The sequence below is a fragment of the Myotis yumanensis genome, unplaced genomic scaffold (genome assembly GCF_028538775.1).
Source record: "Myotis yumanensis isolate MYYU_CA2020_CCGP unplaced genomic scaffold, mMyoYum1.0.hap1 SCAF_4, whole genome shotgun sequence".
NCBI lineage: Eukaryota > Metazoa > Chordata > Mammalia > Chiroptera > Vespertilionidae > Myotis > Myotis yumanensis.
The window spans coordinates 113,282,593-113,306,097 of record NW_027223755.1 but is presented as its reverse complement, the minus strand read 5'-3'; the positions used below and the strand labels follow the sequence as shown (position 1 = coordinate 113,306,097).

Below are 23,505 nucleotides of genomic sequence, written 5' to 3'. Positions count from 1 at the left end.
TGTGGTAAAATATACATAACATAAAATTTACTCTTTTAGCCATTTTTAAGTGTGCAGTCCAGTCACGTTAACTACATTTGCATTGCTGTGCAATCATCACCACCTTCTAGCTAAAGAACTTTTTAGCCCGGCTGCTGTGGCTCAGTGGTTGAGCGTCGAACTATGAACCCGGAGATCTTGGTTGATTCCTGGTCAGCGCACATGCCCAGGTTGAGGCTCGGGCCCCAGTAGGGGGCGTGCAGGAGGCAGCTGATCCATGATTCTCTCTCATCATTGATGTTTCTATCTCTCCCTCTCCCGTCCTCTCTGAAATCAATAAACATATATTTAAAAAATAAATAAAAAAGAACTTTTTAATCTCTAAATTGCAACTCTTGAGCCAGTAATCAACAACTCCGTGACCTCCTCCCCTCCCTCTGGCAGCCACAGTCCATGTCCTGTGGCTGGCTGTGGGGCTGGAGGACCTCTGGAATCCTACCGGACTTGTCTGTTCGCGCTGGCTCATTTCACTTGCATAATGTGCATTAGATTCGCCTATATCCAGCACATCAAACATGCGAGTCTGACATGCTTGGTCTCTATGTAACGTGTCAGAACTTCCTTTTTAAGACTGGATAATATTCTTGCCAGATAAAATCCAGAAATCTGACAGTCCTCTCTGTTAGCATAAAACTAGCCAGACATCTCAAAAATATATTTTTGTATTTTAAGCGACTGCATTAACAGAAATGTCACAAAATATGAAAGCAATTTGTGGCGAGTAGTCCTGGGACCGTGACTTGAATACCTGGCCTTGTACAAAGGGTCCTGTGTCATTCCTGACTCCAGGCACTTCTGTGGGAGTGGACATACTTTCCTTCCTTTTTCCAAAATACTCAGCGCTTAGGAGCCAGACTGTCTCAGCGTGCACAGCGAGTATGTGTCTTCTTTAAAGCCATCCACGTTGTGGATGAAATGGGTCTTCTGAGCAGCCCCTTCCGAGGTGTGGCTGGTGCTGAGCCGCCCCCTGGGGTGCTTCTCTGCTGGTGAAACCCAGCTGTGACCGGCAGCCATGGGACCGGTTCCCCAGTGAGCACAGCGAGGTTCTCATGGGACTCGGGAATCAGCCTCTCTAGTGGCAGGAGGCAGACACCAGCAACTCGCTGAATATTTGTTCTGCCTAATGAGCTGCTGGTGTTCTGTGCCTCTGCCCATGTGTTTTATTTTATTTGTCCAGTTCAGCCTAGACACCAGCCTGGCATGCGGTCTCCCCGCTCCCAACACCAGCGCCCCTCCAGGCATTGTGACCGCTAAGAACCACAAAGGCCTCCAGTCATTACCATTATCTGATGAACAATACGGGGTATGTTGCTCAGCAGCCCCCTTGTGGCTTTACCAAATTTACAAAAAATCAAGATGTCCTCATCTCCCTCGTGCAGAGAAGACTGAATCTGCGCCTTGATACCTGAGACTGTAGTGAACTGACAGGTGAAAGAGGCGCCCGCAGCGTGGGATGGAGGAAGATGGAGGAAGAGTACCCGGCCTGGAGCTGTGGAGGGCTGGGCCAGCAGGGCACTTGGGTGAGCCCCCTGTTGAGGGAGGAGCTCCCAATGGGCAGGGCCCCAGCCAGGCTCCCCCCCCCCCCCCCCCCCCCCCGGCAGCTCCATTCTGGGGTCTCACAGGAGTTGTTGGTACAGAGCAGCTTTCTCTGCTGCTGGCACCCACCTGGCCGCTGCATGAGGAGCCTCTGCAGAGTGACCAGAGGCAGCCAAGCTGCGAGGCAGGAGGGCGGAGCTGAGGACCGGCTGGAGCGCCTGGATCCAGCCAGACCAGGAGCCCTCTCAGAGGGACTCTGCCACAGCCTGGAGCCCCAGTAATCACAATGATAATATAGCCATTTCCAGGCTCTTGATCACATGTGCATGAAGGAGGTTATTGGCCCAAACTAAAACTCTGGGCCCACCGTGCAGAGCTGCCACCGATGTGTCCCAGGAGAGACTGGCTGGGCCGGGGGGGGGGGGGGGGGGGCGGGAGGGGAGCTCACCCATGGAGCAGGGTCCTCTGCAATCTATTTTTTATTATTCAAGTGGTACATTGCCATGCAGGGAAAGCAGATAATACATAAAAGAATCTTTCCTATTCATGCAGGAATTTTTTTACACAATCGATGGTACACACTGCTCTGTGCTGCCTCTGCCGTACTGGTGTGTTGGGAGTATCTTCTTTCTCAGCACACGAAGTTCTGTCTCCCCAGTTCAAAGGCTCTCTGATAACCTTTCTGTGCCCGAACCGAACCATGATTTAGTTACCACAGTGGGTTGGACATTCTAGTTTTCTCTCCCATGTAAAATATATTATGAAAAATATCCTTCTTCATATATCTTTGCACACTTATCTGATTTTCTGTGTAAGATTGATTGCTAGAAGTGGAATTGACAGCTCAAAAAGCACCTTTTGTCAGAGTTTCATCATTATTGCTAAAGTATCCTCTGGAGAGGCGGGACTCTAGCTCAGACCTGTTTGCAGGCACCAATGGCGCACTCAGGTGTGCCCTAAGCATGGGTTTGATGGCAGATGGGGAGTGGAAGAGATGGTGAGCGTGAAGCGTGCTGGGGAAGGCAGGTGTGTGACACTGTGCTTGGGGGCATGTGCAGGCAGCACTGTTGTGTCCAGGTGTGTGGGTGTGTGCTGCGGACCTCAGAGGCTCTGAGAAGCCTGGAAGTGGGTTGAATGACCACTAGTTAGACACTTCTTTTTTTTTCTTAATTGAACTTATTGGGGTGACATTGGCTAATGGAATTATACAGGTTTCAGGTGCACGATTCTATAACACATTGCACTGAGCGCCCACCACCCAGAGACGTATCTTCTTCCGTCCCCATAACCCTTTCCCCCCCCACCCCCTCCCTCTGGGAACCACCACACTGTTGTCTGTGTCTGTGAGGTCTTGGTGCTTGTTTTTCTTGTTTGTTCCTCAGCACTCACCACCCCAGTCAAGTCTCCTCAGTCACCTTTATCGCACTTTGACGCTCGTCTACCCTGACCGCTTTCCCGCTGGCAATCACCACATCACTGTGCTGGTTTTTTGTTTTGTTTATTTTTTGCGTAATCCCTTCACCTTTTGTCACCCAGCTCCCAAACCCCCCCCCCCCCTTCTGACAGCTGTCCGTCTCTTTTCTGTATCTATGAGTCTCTTGCTATTTTGTTCATTAGATTCCACATATAAAAGTGAAATCACATGGTACTTGTCTTTCTCTGACTGGCTTATTTCACTCAGCATAATTTCCTTCAGGTCCATCCATGACACAAAAGGTAAGATTTCCTTCTTTTTATGGCTGAATAGTACTCCCTTGTGTTAATATTCCACAACTTTTTTATTCACTCATCTACTGATGGGCACTTGGGACATTTCTTGTAGCAATAATTTTTTCTGATATGTCTCCTCAGGCAAGGGAAACAAAAGAAAAAATAAACAAAGGGGGCTACATCAAACTAAAAGGTTTTTGCACAGCAAAGGAAACCATCAACTAAAGGAAAAGGGAACCCACCGTATGGGACAATATATTCCCCAATGATACATCTGATAAGGGGTTAATATCCAAAATTTATAAAGAACTTATACAAGTGAACACCAAGAAAACAAACCAATTTAAAAATGAGCAAAAGACCTGAATAGACACTTCTCCAACAGACATAAGAATGGTAATCATCACTAATCATCAGAGAAATGTAAATTAAATCAACAATGAGGTACCACCTCACACCTGTCAGAATGGCTACCATCAACAAGTCAACAAAGGACGAGTGCTGGAGAGGATGTGGAGAAAAAGGAACACTCGTGCACTGCTGGTGGGAAAGCAGACTGGTGCAGCCACTGTGGAGAACAGTATGGAGATTCCTCAAAAAATTAAAAATGGATCTGCCCTTTGACCCAGTGATCCCACTTCTAAGAATATATCCTAAGAAACCCGAAACACCAATCAGAAAGATTGTGTGCACCCCTGTGTTCATAGCAGTGCAACTTACAATAGCTAAGATCTGGAAACAGCGTATTTCTTTTTTGTAAGCCCACCAGCCTCGCAGCTGCTGGCCCACAGGGTGGAAGCCCTCCTTACTGGTGGGAGATGGCAAGACAGCGAGGATTGTAGCTAGGAGACAGTCTAGAAGCACTAGGTTTTGATTCAGAATCTGAGAGTTTTCTTTCTAAAATCATGCCACATTTTAAATAAAATGTATAAATAATTAATATTCAATAATGTAATAAATATTGGGCTTTTTGTGGAAATAGAAAAACCCATCCTAAAATTCATTTGGAATCTCAAAGAATCCCAAATGGCCAAAACAATCTTGGAAAAGGAACAAAACTGGAGGACTCACTCTTCCTGATTTCAAACTTATTCCAAAGCTACAATTACCAAAACAGTAAGGTAGTGGCATAAAGACAGATATTCAGATCAACAGAATAGAACTGAAAGCCCAGAAATAAACTTTCACATATATGGTCAAGTGGTGCCAAGACCATTCAATGGGAAAGATTAGTCTTTTCAAGAAATGGTGCTGGGAAAACTGGATGTCCACATGCTAAAGAATAAGTTGGGCCCTTATTTAAAACTATATACAAAAATGAACTAAAAATGGGTCAAGAACCTTAATTTAAGACCTAAAACAGTAAAATGCTTAGAAGAAAACATGGGACAAAGTTCATGGCTCTGGATTTGGCAGGGATTTCTTGGATATGAACCAAAGGCACAGGTAACAAAAAAAAAAAAAAAAAATAGGCAAGTTGGACTTTCTGAAAACAAAAATTTTGTATATCAAAATACACTACCCACCATTGCAAATCACATACCTATAAAGGATTAATATGCAGAATATACAGAGAACTCTCAAAATGCAACAACAAAGAAAATCTGTTTATACAATAAGCAAAGGACTTGAAAATACATTTATTCCAAGAAAATATATGAATGGCCGACAGGTACATGAAAAGATTTTCAACATCACCAAGCATTAGGAAAAGTCATGGAGATGAAAAATCACCTCACATCCATGTAAAACAAAAAGCAGCAAATACTGATAGGACTCAGGGAAATTGGAAAGCTCATGCACTATCGGTGCACATGTATTTGGTACGGCCACTGCAGAAAACAGTATGGAGGGTCCTCAAAAATTAAAATAGAACTATGACAGGACCCGGTGACTCCACTTCTGAGTATGCACACAAAATAATTAAAAGAAGGTCTCAGAAAGACATTCGTACACACCAGTTCATAGCAGCTTTACTCACAATAGCTAACACGTGGAAGCAACCCAAGATCCCATTAATAGATGAATAAGCAACATGTAATCATCTATACTTAATAAAGATGTTAACAAAACAAACAAACAAAAAAATCATCTATACTAATAAAAGCCTGGGTGGCCCTCGCACCCTCCTGCAATGCCTTCACGTCATTACAAGATGGCTGCCCCCACGTCATCACAAGATGGCCACCACAAGGTGACCAGCAGGAGAGGGCAGTTGTGGGTGATCAGGCCGGCAGGGGAGGGCAGTTGGGGGCAACCAGGCCCACAGGGATCGGGCCTAAACCGGCAGTTGGACATCCCCCGAGGGATCCCAGATTGGAGAAGGTGCAGGCCAGGCTGAGGGAATCTCCCACCACGTGCACGAATTTCGTGCACCAGACTCTAGTATATACATAAGATGGTAAATTATTCAGCCTTAAAAAAGAGAGCAGTTCTGAGATGCTGCAGGATGCATAAGCCTGGGGACCTCATGCTCAGTGACAGAGCCTCATCACAAAAGGACAACCACTGTGTGACTCCACTCAGGTGCGGTTCTTGGGAGAGTCAGAATCATAAAGACAGAAAACGCAATGGCAGTTGATGGGGGCTGGGGGGTGGAGAATGGGTAGTTATTGTTTAATAGGGACAGAGTTTCCATTTTGCAAGATGAAAAGGTCATGGGGATGGACGGTGGTGATGGCTGCACAACACTAGGAATGCCTTTAATGCCACTGCACTGCACACTTAAGATGACTAAACTAGTATGTTTCATGTTATGTACATTTTACCACAAGAAAAGAATGGGGGAAAGAAATGAGTTCAAGTGGGTTTTGATTTTGTTGATGTTGATTATTCCCCCTGAAAGGCCACTTTTCTCTATTTAGAGATGACCTATATAGTTAGGTAGAAAATGGATAATGACAACAGCCCAGGATAAAAACCAAGTGACTATGAAAAGGCTCTTCAAAGACCACAAAGGAGAGGTTTGTTGTTCCTCCAAGATTTCTGGCAGAAAGAAGAGACCCTAAGAAGGGGCTCTGTGCTCAGAGGAGGTGGGCGCTTCCTCCGGTAAGGCTGCTGGCTGGGCTGGCGGGCGTGGGCAGGACAACTTTATGTGTGTGTGAAAGATTGCTTGACATTCTTATCCTTAGCTTCCCTTTCATGTTCTTGAATGTTACAGCTGAATGGAAAGACGTGTTTTAGCCTTTCAATGTGCAAAAGGTCTTATGGCGACTTGTTAAAAAGGATGCTCTGACAGCAGACAGATCTGCGTGGATCCTAAGGTCTGTCTGGTGACCGATGACTTTTGTTGGATTATTTAGCTGCTGAACCACGGTTCCCTGTCTGTAGATGGAATAATAATGGTTCCTGCCTATGCAGATTGGGTCAAATGGTCAGTGCACAGCCAGGATTAGCTATTGTCACTGTCATTGCGGAGTTACTGGTTCTGCTTTTCTTGCTGGGGAATCTTGTTAAAGCCAGCAAGTATTCTCCTTAATGTGCGAGGCCCCAAGCACGCTCCAGCCGCAGGGCCTTGCACCTGCTGTTTGTTCCTTGCGTCTGCAGCTGTCCATCAGGGTCCCTTCCCTGCTTCACTCGGAGTTCTTGAATGTCCCTCCTGGTCTCCCTTTCTAAATACTTTCTAAAATAGCACTCTCTTCACTCGCTGCACTATCCTCTTGCAGGCTTCGTTTTCTGCCTATCACTTGTCCTTACATTGGATATTCACTTGTCTACTGCCTGTCACCCTGACTAGAAGCGGGGCCTGAGGATAAGGCTGCTTGACTTGCTCATCCTGTACCCCCGCTGTCTGGCACACATCAGGCACTTTGTCAGTATTTTAGTGAATAAATGAATCCCTTAAAGGTTCTCTCTGGTGAGGCATTTGAAAATGAACACCAAACTGTATTGTTCATTTTATAACTCCTTCTTGGGGCCTCGAACGCGGCTGTTTGTGGGGTCGCTTGTGCACCAGGACCCTCCAACCCTGCCGCTGCGCTTGTTCATCTCCCAGAGACGACACTGAGAAAAGTCTGTTCAGGGTGTCATGGCCTTTGTCACAGTGCGAGGAGCCTGTGCTGGGGAAGCGTCCCCACGCCACGTGGAAGTGGAAGGGAGCGCCGTGGAGACACAGGCTGTTTGGTTTGCCTGGGGATCAGGCAGAGCAGATTTCTTCACCAGGAATTTCTCTTCCAGTCGCTGATATCCGCTGGCAGGTGGGCATACTCTGCCAGCAAAAGCCAGACATGAGAGGGTGTGGGAGGAATGCTGATAATGTGGGGCCTCGGCCATCGCTGCAGCCTGGCTGCTCATGCCTTTGTGACAGGCAGTCTCTGCCCAGGGCTCCTCTAGCAGGAGCTCCTGCGGACCCTCTTGTTTTCTGGCTAATGAGAACTTTCAGCCCATGTCCACTGCCTTGTTGCCTCCCCGCCAGTGTCTGCTCGCTGAGCATTACCTGCTGCAGATCAATAGCACAAAGAAAATGAGGCAAATAAAGGGCTGGTGTTGCCCCAGGATGGTCTCAGAAGCTATTTGAGCGGAGACCTGAGTGAGGCTCATTCACATTCCGGGGGTCCCGTCCCACTAGGCACCAGGCTGATATGTGTGACTGGCGGCCACTTCCAAGATCAGGTGATAAAAGGCTCTGCAGTTTTCATCTCTCCCTCTGCCTCTGGGAAGCCAGCCGCCACATCATGGACATCCCTCCAGAGACACCTCCATGAGAAAACCAGGCCTCCAGCCCAGAGCCCTGTGAGGGAATCCCGCTCCATACGGCCAAGCTCCCCCTGGCCACTGCCCACTTCCACCCTGATCGTGCCCTCATGCAAGACCCTGAGCCCGAGTCCCCGCTGCATCTCGATTCTAACCCTCAGAAAATGTGCACGGTAATAAGTGTTTATTGGTTTAAGATGCCAGACTTGGGGGGTCATTACTAAGCAGCAATGGAGACTTACACCGTGACTCCGGCTGCTGTGGAGAGAGGTGAGGAGACAGGAGGTGCAGTGCAGTGGAAGCAGGAAGAAGCTATTGTAATAGCTGCACTTGCCTCTCAAATTGTGGTGGGGACCAGGGGCGTCATCTTCATGGAGCAACTGGTTGGAAATGCACAATCTAGATCTAGCCCCAGACCCACTAAGCAGCGTTCTGGGGAGTCCTCCCTGCAGTACAGCCTATGGAGGGCGAGGACAGGCTGCGGGGACTGGGTCAGGTTTCAGGGGCGGGGTCAGGGGCGGGGCCAGGCTGCGGTGGCCGCAGCCCCTGCGACTAACCGTGTGCTGGTTGTTTGTGGAGCCCTCTCAGCCGGCAGCCCTCACCCTCACCCTCATTGCTGGCTGATCCCAGTGCAGCCTCCTGGCCCAGAAAGTGTGCGATCGCAGGGACAGCCACCGTGGTGGGCCGGATTGACGTCGTCCTGGCCACACTGCGTGGGTTTGCAGATCTGCACAGGCACAGGCCTCCAGTGCACGCATTCTCTCCCCCCCACCCCCCCTCACATGTGAATGTCCCCCAGCATGCTGTCACCCACACATGCCCACAACTGTCCCGGACCACAGCGCATGCACGTTCCCTCCACCCCTCTGCCACACTTCCGTCAACCCTGGCATGCCTACGTCCCCCACACAACATGCACACGTCCCCTCTAGCATGCTCACGTCCTTTGGAGCGTGTCTGGGTGCTCGGGGTCAGCACCTTTGAGATGACAGTGAGAGGGCAGAGTGGTGACGCCTGTTCTCGTGGAGGCCAGTGTGGTGACAAGATCTCCTCCATGGGGCTAATGCAGGTGCTGAGGCGGGAGCAGGTGCTGACAGACACACCTGGTGGGCGTGGGCGGCCGTCACTGAGGTGCCTTCAGTCAGCGTTTGAGATCAGGAACCCAGAGGAGGCGAGGAATTCCGTCCTCTCAGTGAAACGGTGGGATAGTCGGGGCGACTGCAGAGGAGGAATGTGCACTTGGGGTGCCAGCGCCCATGAGCGAAGGCTGCCCTGACTGAGCCTCGCTCATGTGGGGCCTAGCGCACTCCTGCTGGGCAGCGGGTGACAGGACGTGCTTTTCCGAGTTAATGAGAGAAAACATTGATTCTCCCACTGCCTGTGAAGGTGGAAAGTGAAGTGGGGAGACATGCGGGAGTGAGCGAGGTTCCCTGTCTGGGGGTTCCAAACCCACTGTTGGTTCCTTTCATGGCTGACTAAAGATATACAGGGTGTCCCCCCAAAATGTATGCACACTTTGAATACCTACTAATTCCAATGGGTTTAAGCATAAGAAAGAAACAACAATGGAGCTGTCATCTGTTAAAAGTGCAGTCAGACATCCCCCGAGGGGTCTCGGATTGGAGAGGGTGAACGGATATTGCATTAAGACTCAGAGAAAACAGTGTAATTGACAATAATACTAGATTCTATGGATGATGTCGAAAAGGAAAATTTTCCCATCAAATTTCTTAAAAATATTACTCCTTCGGGAATGCCGTGTCTAAATTAGAATTGAAAGTAGATGCAATTATCATGCTACTGAGAAATCTTAATAGTAAATGGGATCTTTGTAATGGTACTAGATTTATTATCAAAAGATTATTACCTAACATAATTGAAACTGAAGTATTAACAGGATCTGCGGAGGAGAAGTTGTTCTTATTCAAAGAATTGATTTGTCCCCGTCTGACACTGGCCTCAGTTTAGAATAAGTTTAATTAATTTATCAGTCATTGTTTATATCAATGTTGTTTTTATATAACGTTTTTGTTCTTTTTATATCATGTCTTTGTTGTTTTTATATCATGTTGTTATTGTTTATTTATTAATCAATTTATATATTATTTTCATATACATTTTACTAATTTTCTTTCATCTCTGACACTTCTATTATAGAGAATGGGCGAATAGCGATATTAAAATATTTCTTCAAATTAATTTTCTTTCAATGTGCATGAATTTGTGTATTGGGCCACTAGTCTATACTAATAATAGACTAGGGCCGTCACAACCAGATGGACGACAGGTCACCATGAGGGGACCCCGCCTGGATCAGGATCGTGGCCGGCCTTCAAACCACCGGTGGCCAATAGCCCAGGCCGGCCCAGCACCCCAGAGGGGATCCCTGCCATCATCAGGGGCGATGCTGGCCTGCAAAATGCTGGCAGCCCCTCACCCAGGCGGGGGTGCACTGAAGGCTGGGTGTGTGCGGTGCAGTCTTTTAAAAATAAAGAAAGGGCAGCTTCTTGAAGTGTAGTCACTGAGGCGGCTCCGCACAGGCACACCGGGCCCACTGCCAGGCGCAGGAAAGCAGAGTCCATGCAGGAGCGGCCCGAGTGTGAGTGGCCGGGTGGCCTTGGGTGTCCGGCAGATGGACGGACTGTGCTGGACAGACCACACTGGACGGCGCTGGTGGGCTGCGCCGAGGGCTGCAGAGGTCGGAGCTGTTAGGGCAGTGGCTCGTGGGGTCAGCAAGGCTGGGGTGCTAGGTAGGCCCCAGGTCTTTGGGCGCCTCCGGGGGAGTGTGAATGTCCAGAGTGGGAGAAAAAGCCCTTTTTTCCGGAAGAACGCGGATGGTTTAAAAGTGCATAGAGAAATTGCAGTGGTACCTACATGGCTATGTCAGTTCCCCGAGCCGCCTATTGGTGCCCGACCGCAGGCTTCACTGGGGGCGTAGGCCCGGACGTGGGCCAGGTTGTGGGCCAGGACGTGGCCTTGGCAGTGGACTCACTCCTGGCATCACCTCAGCATCACGACTTTACGACGTCACCCTCAAGTGGCCATCGCTGCTGGTCTGTGGGCCCCGGTGAGCCGGCGCCGTGCGTGCTCAGGGCAGCACTCTCTGTGTTTCCGTTGAAAGGACACCGTATGTGATGGGTGCTGTTGATTCCTTAAGGTTGAAATGGGGCAGCCTGAACTTGCTTACGACGCAATCTTTTCTCCGTATTTAACGCACAGTCTTCTCGGGCTCAGGGAACCGGCATCCACTGGAGCGCCAGCTTGGCCATTTCACACAGCCAGACGCCACCAGGAAGCGCAGAAATGCCAAAGCCCCAACGGAACCCACCGAGAAACAGACCCCAGTTCACATACTGGAGCGGAAACAAGAAAACAGTGGCACCTGTTAGACCTCAGCTGGCACTGTGCCTGCGGGTCTGTCTGCAGGGTTCCTGCACCCTGGCTGTGGCCCAATGGCCGAGGACGCTCTGCAAACCTTGATTCTGGAGTTATGGATCTTAGCAAGTAGGCAGGTGCACAAGGTGTAGTCGAAAATGGCAAGGTTAGACTGTGTGTGAGTGTGTGCATTTATACACATATATCCCCATTTCCCCCAGTCTTTTTTTTTTAGTTATTTTATTTGAAATGTGACAAAATTAATACAAGATTTCAGAATTATAAGATCAAAACTTTAAAGGAAAAATATTGGTTTGGTGCTTTAAAATAACATAAAAAGGAAGCATGATAGAGGGTACTCAAAATCTAAGTCATTTGCAATAAAAAAAATCTTAAAATCTAAATTATTTTGCAAATGAAGATTGTCAAATTTCTACTTTTATTATAAAAACGAACATTTTCAGACTACACATATAACACTTTAAAATATCCACTTGTTCATAAATGACTCTGAAGGAACTGCTAATTCATCCATTTTTGTGAAAATGCATTTTTAATATGGTCAACTAGATTTGGTTTTAAATAAGCTACGATTTAATGATATATTAACACTCTTTATGAAGTTGCTTCCTAAATCACAGTCCAAAATATCTCCACCACTTAGTTTGGTCTATTAGGTCAATTAAACATTGTAAAATCTAGCATTTACATAATGATAATTTGTCAAAGTATGAAACCTCACACTGAACTTCTGAACGTTTTGAGTTTTGTTTACAATTATTAAAAATCAGAGGAAGGGGCATAAAGGATTAAATCACAAGATTATGAAATGGGTAATAGAGAAGCCTGTAAAATAAGCAGAAAAGCACAGCAATAAGGCTGGTGTTTGCGTACCATGTATGTGCTGTAGTTTTTAGGCACAACAAGTTAAGGGTTAAATTGACATTTTTAGTTCTTTATACCCAATGAATTTAAAATATAGCTCATATTTTTCCAAATATATTTAACAATCCAATATATCTTAACTAAATTCCTTTTATAAATCCTATAGTGCAAGCAATATGAAATATTCTAAAAGCAGAAGAAATTATTTTGATTAATTCATTAGATATTCCTATATGCATGGGTGAGTAATCTGGATACAGCTAGAAAACTCCCATTACATCGCCCAGAATATAAACAGCACTGCAAACAAACAGGCACAACAGTGTCATCCTGGGTAAGAAGCTAAAAGTGAAAGAAAAAAATACATATTTATATATATACACAAAAGTACATATCCCCTAAGTATAACATAGTGACTATAGTTACTATAAAGCTTATTTGTCCCTCTCAAATAGTATATTTTACAGATTATTTGTAAAGATATCACCATATTTATAGTATAGATCTCTTTAAAAATAATACATTTCAATAAAAAAAGCTATTGTGAATTTTCCTTTTTATACAGATTCAGTAGTATTTTCAAGCAAACTAAAAAAGAAGTTTGCAATCCCAGCACATAAGAAATAAGGCCTCTTTTCCCCCTCATATTGGCAAAGCAAAATATATAAAAAAAATTCACCCTCCCCCTACTTTTCTATAGATATTATAGTTCATATACTCATATTTCTTTTCCACAACATCAGCATTTGTTATTTTTAAGTAACAAGTAAATTGAAGTTCATAGTGTTGCCTCTGAATCCCCATTTCATTATAAATACTGGGTCTGTGCCTCTTCAAGAAGATAGGACAGCTTTTTTCAGCTACTCGATTTCTACCTCTAGATTACTTCTCAGAGCCTTCTCTTCTTCCAAATCTTTTCATAGTTTTTCCAGTTCTTTCCCATGCTCCTTTTTCAGTGCTTCCACAATGCACAGCAGTTCAATCATCTCAGCTTTAATTTCATCCAGGGAATTTTTTTTCCCATCGTCTGCTTCTAATTTAGCTTTGATTTCTAATGGAGTTAAAAAACTAGCCGCATTTGGTTTTGAAGGACTTGGAGGTGTTGAAAGGTACAGAGATGGCTTTGGAGAGTTGCAAGAATCCTTTTTAAATTCAGATGGCTTTATGTTGGCACTATCTTCTTCTTTGGGTGACTTCAAGATTTTTCCTGGGCTTTGAATTGGAGAATGCCCGTCATTGAAGCGGCCAGGCAACCTTCTTCCAGGCATCTTCGGTCTGTTTGCAGTGAGATGGAGTAAGTTTTCTGAGGAAGCTATGTCATCAAAATTCACAATATCTGTTTCTTTAAAGCTCCTAATTGTAAATGAATCTAGATCTACTGATTTTGGTCTAAGTGGTGACTGTTCAGAATCTAACTTTGGTTTTGATACTGGCTCAGTTTCAAATTTTGATGAAATGGCAGGCACTTCCCCATTGATCCTGGCTACAGATGGTAGTGGAGGAACTGGTTTCTCAGGTCGCTTTGGGTACACTGTTCCAGAAGATCTCAATAATTTATTGGCTTTGGTGGGTGGAGTAGGCTTCTTGGGTAGAACTTGTGGAGCAGCTGGTTTAGAAGGTTTCTGGTCCAGCATGGATTTTTCATCTCTTTCTTCAGGCTTTACAGGAAAATACTTTTTCTCTGTAGATATCAGCTCAGGCTTTGGGGCTGGACCCTTAGCAGGAGGTGGTGGTTTCTTTGGTTTGGGAAAGTCCTTATCCAGTTCATTTAACTGAACAGCAAAATTATCTGGAAATACTCCTTCTTTACCATTAAGTTCACCCTTCCACCAGCCAGTTTCTCCAGTCTCCTTACTTATCAAGTGGATTATGTCTCCCTCTTTAAAAGTAAGTTCATCTTCATTAGTACCTTCGTAGGCAAATAACGCTCTACATATTCCTTAGCTTTTGTTTTATTCAGTGTCTGATTTTGTTGTCTCTGTGTTTTGAGTTCTGGATCCTAGTGACTGTATGATTGAGGGCTTTTCTGATTTTTTCTCTTCTGTTTCACTACTGGATGCTCTTGTCGTAAGTTTCACAGAGCCTTCTTTAAAAATATCTCCAAACCCAATCCCTCGAATTTTCTTTGGCTGTGTCACCGATCCGGGTGCAGTTTCATTCCCATTCCCCTGAGAGGGGAAAGATAAGGTGGGCCCAGTCCAAACAGATTCTGAATCCTCCTGGGCTTCATGAGTTTCACCATCATCTGTTATCTCTAATTCTTCCACAAAATTTGAGGGAAACAGTCCCAACCTATTGTTCAGGGTTCCACTCCACCAGCCTTCTTCTACCTCATCATTAATATCAATAATATCTCCCACTTTCAACTCCAGTTCATCATCATTTTGTGGAATGTACTCAAACAGAACCTTACATTGCTGCTTCTTGATCTTTTTTTTAAATGTTTTTAGTTGGTGGATGTGGCTGGATTCCTCCAGCTGGAAGTCCATAGGTGCTTATTCATTGTACAAGACTTGCTACATTCCCATGCCTTTCCCGTCTGATGGTCAAATTGTCATCCTTGGATTCTGTTCCTCTCTTAATTTCCTTAACAAAATTATCAGGAAACATTCCTCTTCTCCCATTTAGTTCTCCTTCTAGCCATCCTTCCTCCTGTAGTTTTTTCACATTCCTGATGATTTCCCCAACTCGAATAGTTAATTCATCATCATGCACAGCATCATAGTCATTCTCCACAATATAGTCGACCATGCTGGGGCCCTCTGCGGGGAGAAGCCCGGCGCCGCTGCTCCTCCTCCAGCTGCCCGCGCCGCTGCTCCCCAGTCTTTTTCTGAGCTGTTTGAGAGCATGCTCTACACATGACAGGCTGCCCGGATACTCCCCTGTGTATTTCCCAAAAGCAGACACTCCTGCATAACAATTCTCCACCGAACCACGTGAGGAAATCTCCATTCAAACAGTATTAAGGTTCAATCCACAGACCCCATTTGAATTCTGACAACTGTGTCAACAATGTTCCCCACTCTCCACCCCCAGGATCCCATCCACCTAGGATGGGTCCTCTGTTATTCCTGTCCCGGACAGTTTTTCAGTTTTAATTAAAAATCATAGACTTAGCCCTTAAAAAAAATTTAAATAAATAAAAATAAAGACCCGCTGGTGCTCTAAGTTAGGAGCCAGTGGTGGTCCCAGATTGGAGAGGGTGCAGGCTGGGCTGAGGAACAGCACCCCTCCCCCCGCTCCCGTGTGCACGAATTCCATGCACCAGGCCCCTAGTAGTTCTATAAAGAGCTGAGTCAGGAGACCGTTATCCTGGGGACATATTCTCCAGATGTCTCAGCATCTGGAACTTTAACTTATCTTTCAAAAGAAAGTGGACACACACCAACATGTATAAATGAGTCCTTTAGTCCTGAGAGCCACTCAAGGGGCGCTGTGGAGAGGGAGAGGGTGAAGCAGGCGGGAAGGGCGAGTGGCTCTCCTGTTTTCTCATGGGACTTCCGGGTCCTCAGGGCTGTGCACCCCCTGCACCCTGCACAGGCTGGTGTCTCCCCTGAAATACCATCAACTCCCTCCTCCATGGCTGACTCTAGTTCATCCTTCTAAACTCAGCCCAGAGCCCTGATTGGTTTGGCTCAGTGGATAGAGCATTGGCCTGTGGACTGAAGTGTCCTGGGTTCAATTCCAGTCCAGGGCACATGCCAAGTTGCAGGCTTGATTCCCAGTAGGTGGCATGCAGGAGGCAGCCGATCAGTGATTCTCTCTTAGCCTTGATGTTTCTGTCTCTCTCTCCTTCTCCCTCTCTTAAAAAAACAAAACAAAACAAAAACTCAGCCCAGAGGTGCCTGCTCCATGAAATGCTTCTTCCCACTTCAGGCGAGTGCAGCGCCCACTGGTGTCCCTTACCCACCCACATCCTTTCTCGCACCTTACTGGCTGGCCCTCCTGTGTGCCGTGTCTCTCACTGCATTCCTCCAGGATGGCCAGGACAGCGTGCCCACATCCAAACCCTAGTCCCACCCCGTTCCAGTCTGTGACTCAGTCTCCGTGCCTGTGGAATGGGGATCATCGTTCCTGCCTCAGTGGGTAGTTTTGATGATTAAAATTTCTAAAACACTTAAACAGTGCCTGGGACATACCTGCTCAATAGATACGAGCTATAGTAATAATGAAAATAGTAATTATAATTACTTCCACTATCCCCGTATCTAATGTCCAGCTCAAACCCCACTGTGCAGTAGGCACTCAGCACATGTGTTCACAGAGCTGTGGTGACATGGGGTCCGTGGTTAGCCTAGGCCACTGCCCTGGCTGCAGGGGCTGTTGAGCACTGAGGTGTGTGTGGGTCACGCTGAGATGTGCTGTGAGCACAGCCCACTGTGCAGGCAGCACAGAAACTGACAGTGACGTTCAGTCATGCTTTTATATTGAGTGCGTGTTGAAATGACATTTTGGATCTTTTAGCTTAAATAAAATATATTCTTAAATATAAAGCCAGCAGCTTGTTTTAACTTTTAAGAGGAGACTGCAAGGAAATCTAAAACTCCATACGTGGCCCCATTATATTTTCGTTGCACAGCCTGGATCTAGGGTGTTCCCCACCCTCTGTTAGAATTGCAAAGCCTCACGCCTTATTTATGCTCACACTTTATGTAAACTTTCGGAGCAGAGATGGCTTATTGGAGCTGGAAGCTGTCAGATTGGTTTGTAGGGTCCCAAGCGGGGCTAACAAGCTGAGTTCACCCATGCAGAAGGGGACTAATGACTTGAGGGGTTCAGGTTCAAGGGGGCTCACGCTTTGGGTATTTTTCAGGTTCAAGGGGGACTCACGCTTTGGGGATTTTTCAGGTGCAAGGGTGACTCATGCTTTGGGGATTTTTCAGGTTCGCTGTGATCCTGAGATCCAAGAGCTGCGTCAGTGGCAGAAGAAGCTGCGCGAGGACAAGCACATCCGTGAGCGGGTCAGACTCTTCTGGGCCAAGCAAGAGCAGAAAGGTGGGCTGTCGGAGTGGAGGCAAGGCCTCATCTCCAGAGACTGACTTGCTGTTTCGGGATGGGCCCCGGGCACCGTGTGATTGCTGAGGTCCCTGGGTCTGACGGGCAGCAGGTTGGACACTGACGAGGGGCTGGGCCCCAGTTGCTTTGTGCCCTTTACCACGTGGGCCCTGCAGGTCTGAGCGTGGCGCAGGAGGAGAGGCCTGCTCATCGTGAGCGCACTTGCTGTTTGTTGTGCTATTTGTCTTCACTGCTAGTGTGAGCTCCATGCAGACAAGACTTTCCCTAGTTCAGTACCTGCCACAAAGTGGGCCCAAATGAGTACTGGCTGAAGGAGTGAGTGAGTGAAGGAGTGAGTGAGTGAGTGAGTGAGTCAACATGTGAAGGAGTGAGTGAGTGAGTGAGTGAGTGAATGAGTGAGTGAGTGAATGAGTGACTGAACAGGTGAAGGAGTGAGTGAGTGAATGAGTGAGTGAGTGAGTGAGTGAATGAGTGAGTGAGTGAGTGAGTGAGTCAACAGGTGAAGGAGTGAGTGAGTGAGTGAGTGAGTGAATGAGTGAGTGAGTGAGTGAGTGAGTGAGTGACTGAACAGGTGAAGGAGTGAATGAGTGAGTGAGTGAGTGAGTGAGTGAATGAGTGAGTGAGTGAATGAGTGAGTGAGTGAGTGAATGAGTGAGTGAGTAAATGAGTGAGTGAGTGAATGAGTGAGTGAGTGAGTGAATGAGTGAGTGAGTGAATGAGTGAGTGAGTGAATGAGTGACTGAACAGGTGAAGGAGTGAATGAGTGAGTGAGTGAATGAGTGAACAGGTGAAGGAGTGAATGGATCCCTGGGTTTCAGTCTGCAGTTAAGAAATAGAGGCCCAGGAAGGTCGAGGGACGCGCCCAAGGTCACCCGCAGGTGGGGAGCGCTTCCTGTGCTCAGTGCTCTCACACATGCCTGAGGGGAGAGGCAGAGAGAGGACACCCTCCTGGGTCTCCATCAGACCAACCCCAGGAATCCCCTGAACACGGCACATTCTTGTCCAGTTTCTGGGCATCAGGTTCTTGCTGTTTGTGTTGTGTTGACCGAAGCCCCCGTGTAGGAGCAGGGGACCGCCTTCCACTAAGCGTCCCATTGGGGGTCCTCGCGCTGAGTCATTTGTCAAGCTCACGCACTACAGTTACTTCCTGTTTTGATCCTTAGGAATCTGGGTTGCTAGCGTGGAGATTGAGAAAAGAAGTCCCCAGCCAGGGTGGCACTGTGGTTAGACCCACAGACCTCTGATGAAGCCATTTGAAAATGAATGGAAACATATGTTAGTCCTTTAGATTTGCAAAAAAAAAGACAGGCAGAGCCCTGCTGGCGTGGCTCAGTGGTTGAGCATTGACCTGTGAACCAGGAGGTCTCAGTTTGATTCCTGGTGAGGGCACATGCCCAGGTTGCAGGCTTGATCCCTAGTAGGGAGCGTGCAGGAGGCAGCTGATCAATGATCTTCTCTCATCATTGATGTTTCTCTCTCCCTCCCTCTCTGAAATCAATAAAAATACATTTATTTTTTTAAATAAAGACAAGCAGAGTGATTGCAAATAAAAATGGTGTTTTTTACTTCATTTAGAAAACCCACAAACCCATCTGTGTGCAAACCCAGCAAACAAACACTGTTTCTCGTGGTGAAGTCATTTATTCAGACTGTGCTCGGTACTGTCGTATGAATAAACTCGCCACGTTCATTGCCGGGGGCAGCCATGGTGCAGCCAGGAGGCCAAGGGGCCCAGCACCAGCTGTCTGGTGCTTGTGGTCATTTATAACCGTCTTATGTTATTCGGAGTTAGAGGCATCCCAAACCGGATTTTCTTCTAGGACAGAGACTGATGACGTTATCCTTGAGTCTCTATCGGGACAGTTGCAGGAATTATTTTAAAATGTTTGTGACAAGAATTGCTGCTAATATAATCCCAAAGATGATACGTAAGGCATTTTTGAGATGCCATCGAAAGTCCCTTCTCAGTTACTAGCATGTCTTTAGCTTCATATAGTCCAACAGTTCTCAATCTGTGGGTCGTGAACAATGAAAATACATCCTGCATATTAGATATTTACATTACGATTCATAACAGTAGCAAAATTACAGTTATGAAGTAACAACGAAAATAATTTTATGGTTGGGTCACCACAACATGAGGAACTGTATTAAAGGGTCGGGGCAGTCAGTAGTAGTTTTCCTTTGTGCATTGTAACGGACTATCTGTATCTTATTGGAAATCTAGTAAGAGGAGAAAGAAAGAAACTATAGAGAGTGTTCCCATAACATCAGATTGTGTGTGTGTGTGTGTTATTTATTCGTGTACCAATACTCTTTAAATGACTATCACGTCATCTTGATATTTTAAAGAAAGAGGATGAAGGTGGTTGACCTGTCAAAGGAAACAGATGGTTTACTTTTATTTGTTTACCTGTTTATTCTCTACCTCCTTTCTAAAGTGGTTTGTAGTTGCTTATTTTTAGTAAATGTGGTAATTAGGTTAAGAAAAAAATTAAGTAGGGAAAAGATAAAGCCACTCAATGGAATAAGCAAAATACTCCAAGGCTTACACTGGTGGATTGTAGATTTCTTAGAGACAAAGCAGAGTGGGAGGAGGGAGGGTCTGTCGCATAACCTGCAGTGTCCATAAGAAAGGAAAATGGCCCTTCCTCACCACATGTGGTGTGCATAGGAGTCTCAGCGGTGTTCCTACGTCACAGAGAAGCATGGCTGAGCGGTAGGCCCACACAGTGAAGGTAGCACACTGACCCTGAGGGAGAAGCCCTCAGCAAGACCCTGTGACGCGGTGGGAACCATCTTCCCCAAACATAACACGGGCTCCTTCCAGCAGCACCTGCTGAGGGAGGGGGGCCAGGAAAGCCTGGAGGGATGGGGCGGGGGACCAGAGAATTTATTTCCCTGATTTTTAAATCTAGAATTTTAAGTGTAGATCATAATGACAGAGTTTAACTACTAGGGTTGGGTTTTAAGGGTGGTTTAAAGCACACACCTCATCCTGGCCACCCCACATCTAGTGCCCTGGCTGCCCTGGGGCATGTAGTGCTTAGATTGGGAAGGGTGTCTGGAGCTGAGGAGTGGCTGCGATTCACACAGCTCTGACCCAGCGCCTTACGTTTCCACGTGACCTCCCGCTGCTCTCAGAGGGGGTGTTCTCTCTGCTGCACAGGCAAAGCCAGGCTGAGAAGAACAGGCCTCACACAGGGTTGCATGGCTAGCAGGGCCAGAACCACATCTGCCTACTGCCAGGGAACCCAAGGCCATTCATGCCATGTCGTCCTCCAGTTAATGTCACCCTGGTGCCAATGGGCGTGCTGGCCCAGGCACAGCTTCCCAACAGGGAGCCAGAACCCCAGCGAGGCAGTGACCATGGCCAAAAAATTGAGGAGGTTTGGGAGTGGGGAGGCTGAGTCCCTATCCCCGCGACTGCGGGATCTACCGCCATGTGCCTGGGAGATGTTTCTTTAGAACAGGAAGCCGGGGCAAGTGGAGAAGGATAAGGACCTTCCCTCCCAAGTTTCCTGCCCATTAAGGGATGAGGATCAGCAAAGACTTCACTACAAACAGGACGCCGGGCTCAGAGCACACAGCCCGGGGCTTGGGCTGGGGTTCGGGCATTTGCTCTGCCGCAAGTGACTAACACACATGCTCTGTCGTCTAACAGCAAAGTCAGCTGCTCAGTGACTTATCTTCCAGAGACATCCACTGTGAGTGTGTCAGCTCATAGTGTTTCTCCATTCGCCTACCAACATAGAAGTATATTTATACAAACAGTGTGGGGCAAAGTAGGTTTAGAGTTGTGAGTATGCAAAACAGTTTATTCTTGTATTATTATTTGTTAGTTATTATATTATTTTCCATATGAACAACTGTAAACTAAATTTGCCTCACTATATTTATAAACATACAAACATATTACATATAGTTACTGTAACTTCCTTTTTCCTTCACTTGGTGATATATCAGTGACATCTTTTCATGTCAATATATGTATAGATCTATCTCATCATTTTTGTAGATATGCTCTTGGTTATTTATAGAACTACTAGAGGCCCAGTGCACAAAAATTTGTGCACTCGGGAGGGTCTCTCAGCCCTGCCTGTGTCCTCTCTCAGTGTGGGACACCTCGGGGAATGACCACTTGCTGGCTTAGGCCCACTCCCCAGGGGATTGGGCCTAAGCTGGCAGTCAGACATCCCTCTGGCAGCCCGGGAGCACTCAGGGGATGTCCACTTGCAAGTGGGGAGCAGGCCTAGCTGCAGTCGGACATCCTTAGCGCTGCTGAGGAGGCAGGAGAGGCTCCCACCACCACCGCTCTACTGGCAGCCGTCAGCCTGGCTTGTGGCTGAGCAGAGCTCCCCCTGTAGGAGCGCACTGACCACCAGGGGGCAGCTCCTGCATTGAGTGTCTGTCCCCTGGTGGTCAGTGTGTGTCATAGTGACCAGTGATTCCCAGTTGCTCTGCTGTTAGGGTCAATTTGCATATTACCCTTTTATTACATAGGATAGAGGCCTGGTGCATGGGTGGGGACTGGCTGGTTTGCCCTGAAGGGTGTGCCAGATCAAGGTGGGGGTCCCGCTGGGGTGCCTGGCCAGCCTGGATGACGGGCTGATGGCTGTTTGCAGCTGGTCATACCCCCTTCAGGGTGGGGGTCCCTGCTGGGGTTCCTGGCCAGCCTGGGTGAGGGGCTGAGGGGCATTTTCAGGCTGGGCACACCCCCTTCAGGGAGGGGTGTCCTGCTGGGGTGCCTGGCCAGCCTGGGTGAGGGGCTGATGGCTGTTTAAAGGCTGGCCAAGCCCCCTAACGGAGACCTTTACTCCATCAGGGTGTGGCCAGCCTGGGTGAGGGGCTGATGGCTATTTGCAGGCTGGCCACAGCCCCTTCAGGGTGGGGGATCCTGCTGGGGTGCCTGGCCAGTCTGGATGAGGGGCTGATGGCTGTTTGAAGGCTGGCCGAGGCCCCAGTGGGGACCCTCACCCCATGAAGGTGTGGCCATCCTAAGTGAGGGGCTGATGGCTGTTTGCAGGCTGGCCACAGCCCCCAGCCACCCAAGCTCCCAGTGGAGGCTGGCTGGAAGCAGGTATCTGGGATTTATTTAGCTTCTATAATTGAAACTTTGTTGCCTTTTGCAGAGGCCATAGCCAGCCAGAGCAGGCAGGAAGCTTGGCTTCCTCCATTGCCGGGGCAACCAAGCCTCCTGCTTATTCCAGCTCCGTGGCTGCCAGCCACAATCTTGGTTGGGTTAATTTGCATATAGTTGCTCTGATTGGCTGGTGGGCGTGGCTTGGACATAGCAAAGGTACGGTCAATTAGCATATTTGTCTTTTATTTCTGTAGGATAAATTTCTAGAAATGGAATTGCTGGGTCAAAGAACATGAACTTATTAAGTTTAGACAGTGACCATCATATTGTCATTCAAAAACATTGTACCAATTTACAGGTCGTCACCAACCAACTTTGGGACTTTGTATGGGTGATGTAACCTTTGTGCTTCATTTTCCCTACTGTAAAATGAGAATGATTATGTCTCAGGGATAATTAATTAGAAATGAAATCATTGCTTTGATAATACCATGGCTCCTTAAGAAGAAATAATCTGTAAATTGAAAGTGTCACTTCTGTTTTAATTTTTCTCTCATACATTCTCCATTATAGCCTGCAAGAGAAATTAAAGTCTGTTCCCTCCACCCTGGTGATTCCCTGAGACCCCACCCCATCTAACTTGCGACCCCACCCAAGCTGTTTGCACCAGTTTTTCCATATGCATGGCCTGTCCTGGCTCAGTCTTCACACTTTCCTAAAATATCTTAAACAAGCAGCATCTTGAGTCAGCATGCCCCAAACCTATCAATAAAATGCCCAAGACCCAGCACTACCACCAGCCTGTCTTGCTTCACAGCTTGGCCTCACCCGGGCACTTTCAAGCCCAATACAAGTAGCAGTCATCTGCAGATAACTCTGTAGCTCCTGCCAGGTGGCCCAGGCAGTGTCTGACTTTGCATCTCCCAGGAGGCCCCAGTCCCAGTGCACCGGGTGGTCAGTGTCAGACAACACCAGATTACAACTCTACACATCCACAGTGACACACTCAAGGGTTAGACTCAGTGAGCACCAAAGCCCCACTGAAGCAAGTCCTGCCTGATAGGGGTGTTTCCTGCACAGCAGCTCTTCACCGTAGTCACAGCTGGTACTCAGAGCCAACTGACCTGGAGGTCAACTCCTCCCAGTGATGCCAACAGCAACCAAGGCTC

At 47.3% G+C, this 23,505-nt stretch overlaps 1 protein-coding gene and 1 pseudogene across 1 annotated transcript in view; one reads left to right on the top strand and one right to left on the bottom strand.

Moving 5' to 3' along the window:
* Nucleotides 1–23,505, top strand: part of IQCK (IQ motif containing K) — a 121,993-nt gene that overhangs the window by 77,649 nt on the left and 20,839 nt on the right. The window contains exon 8 of the mRNA XM_070413739.1: nucleotides 17,121–17,232. Coding sequence (XP_070269840.1) covers nucleotides 17,121–17,232 — 112 coding nt within the window. The remainder of the gene's footprint in view (nucleotides 1–17,120; nucleotides 17,233–23,505) is intronic.
* Nucleotides 13,071–14,988, bottom strand: LOC139008367 (CD2-associated protein pseudogene; annotated as a pseudogene).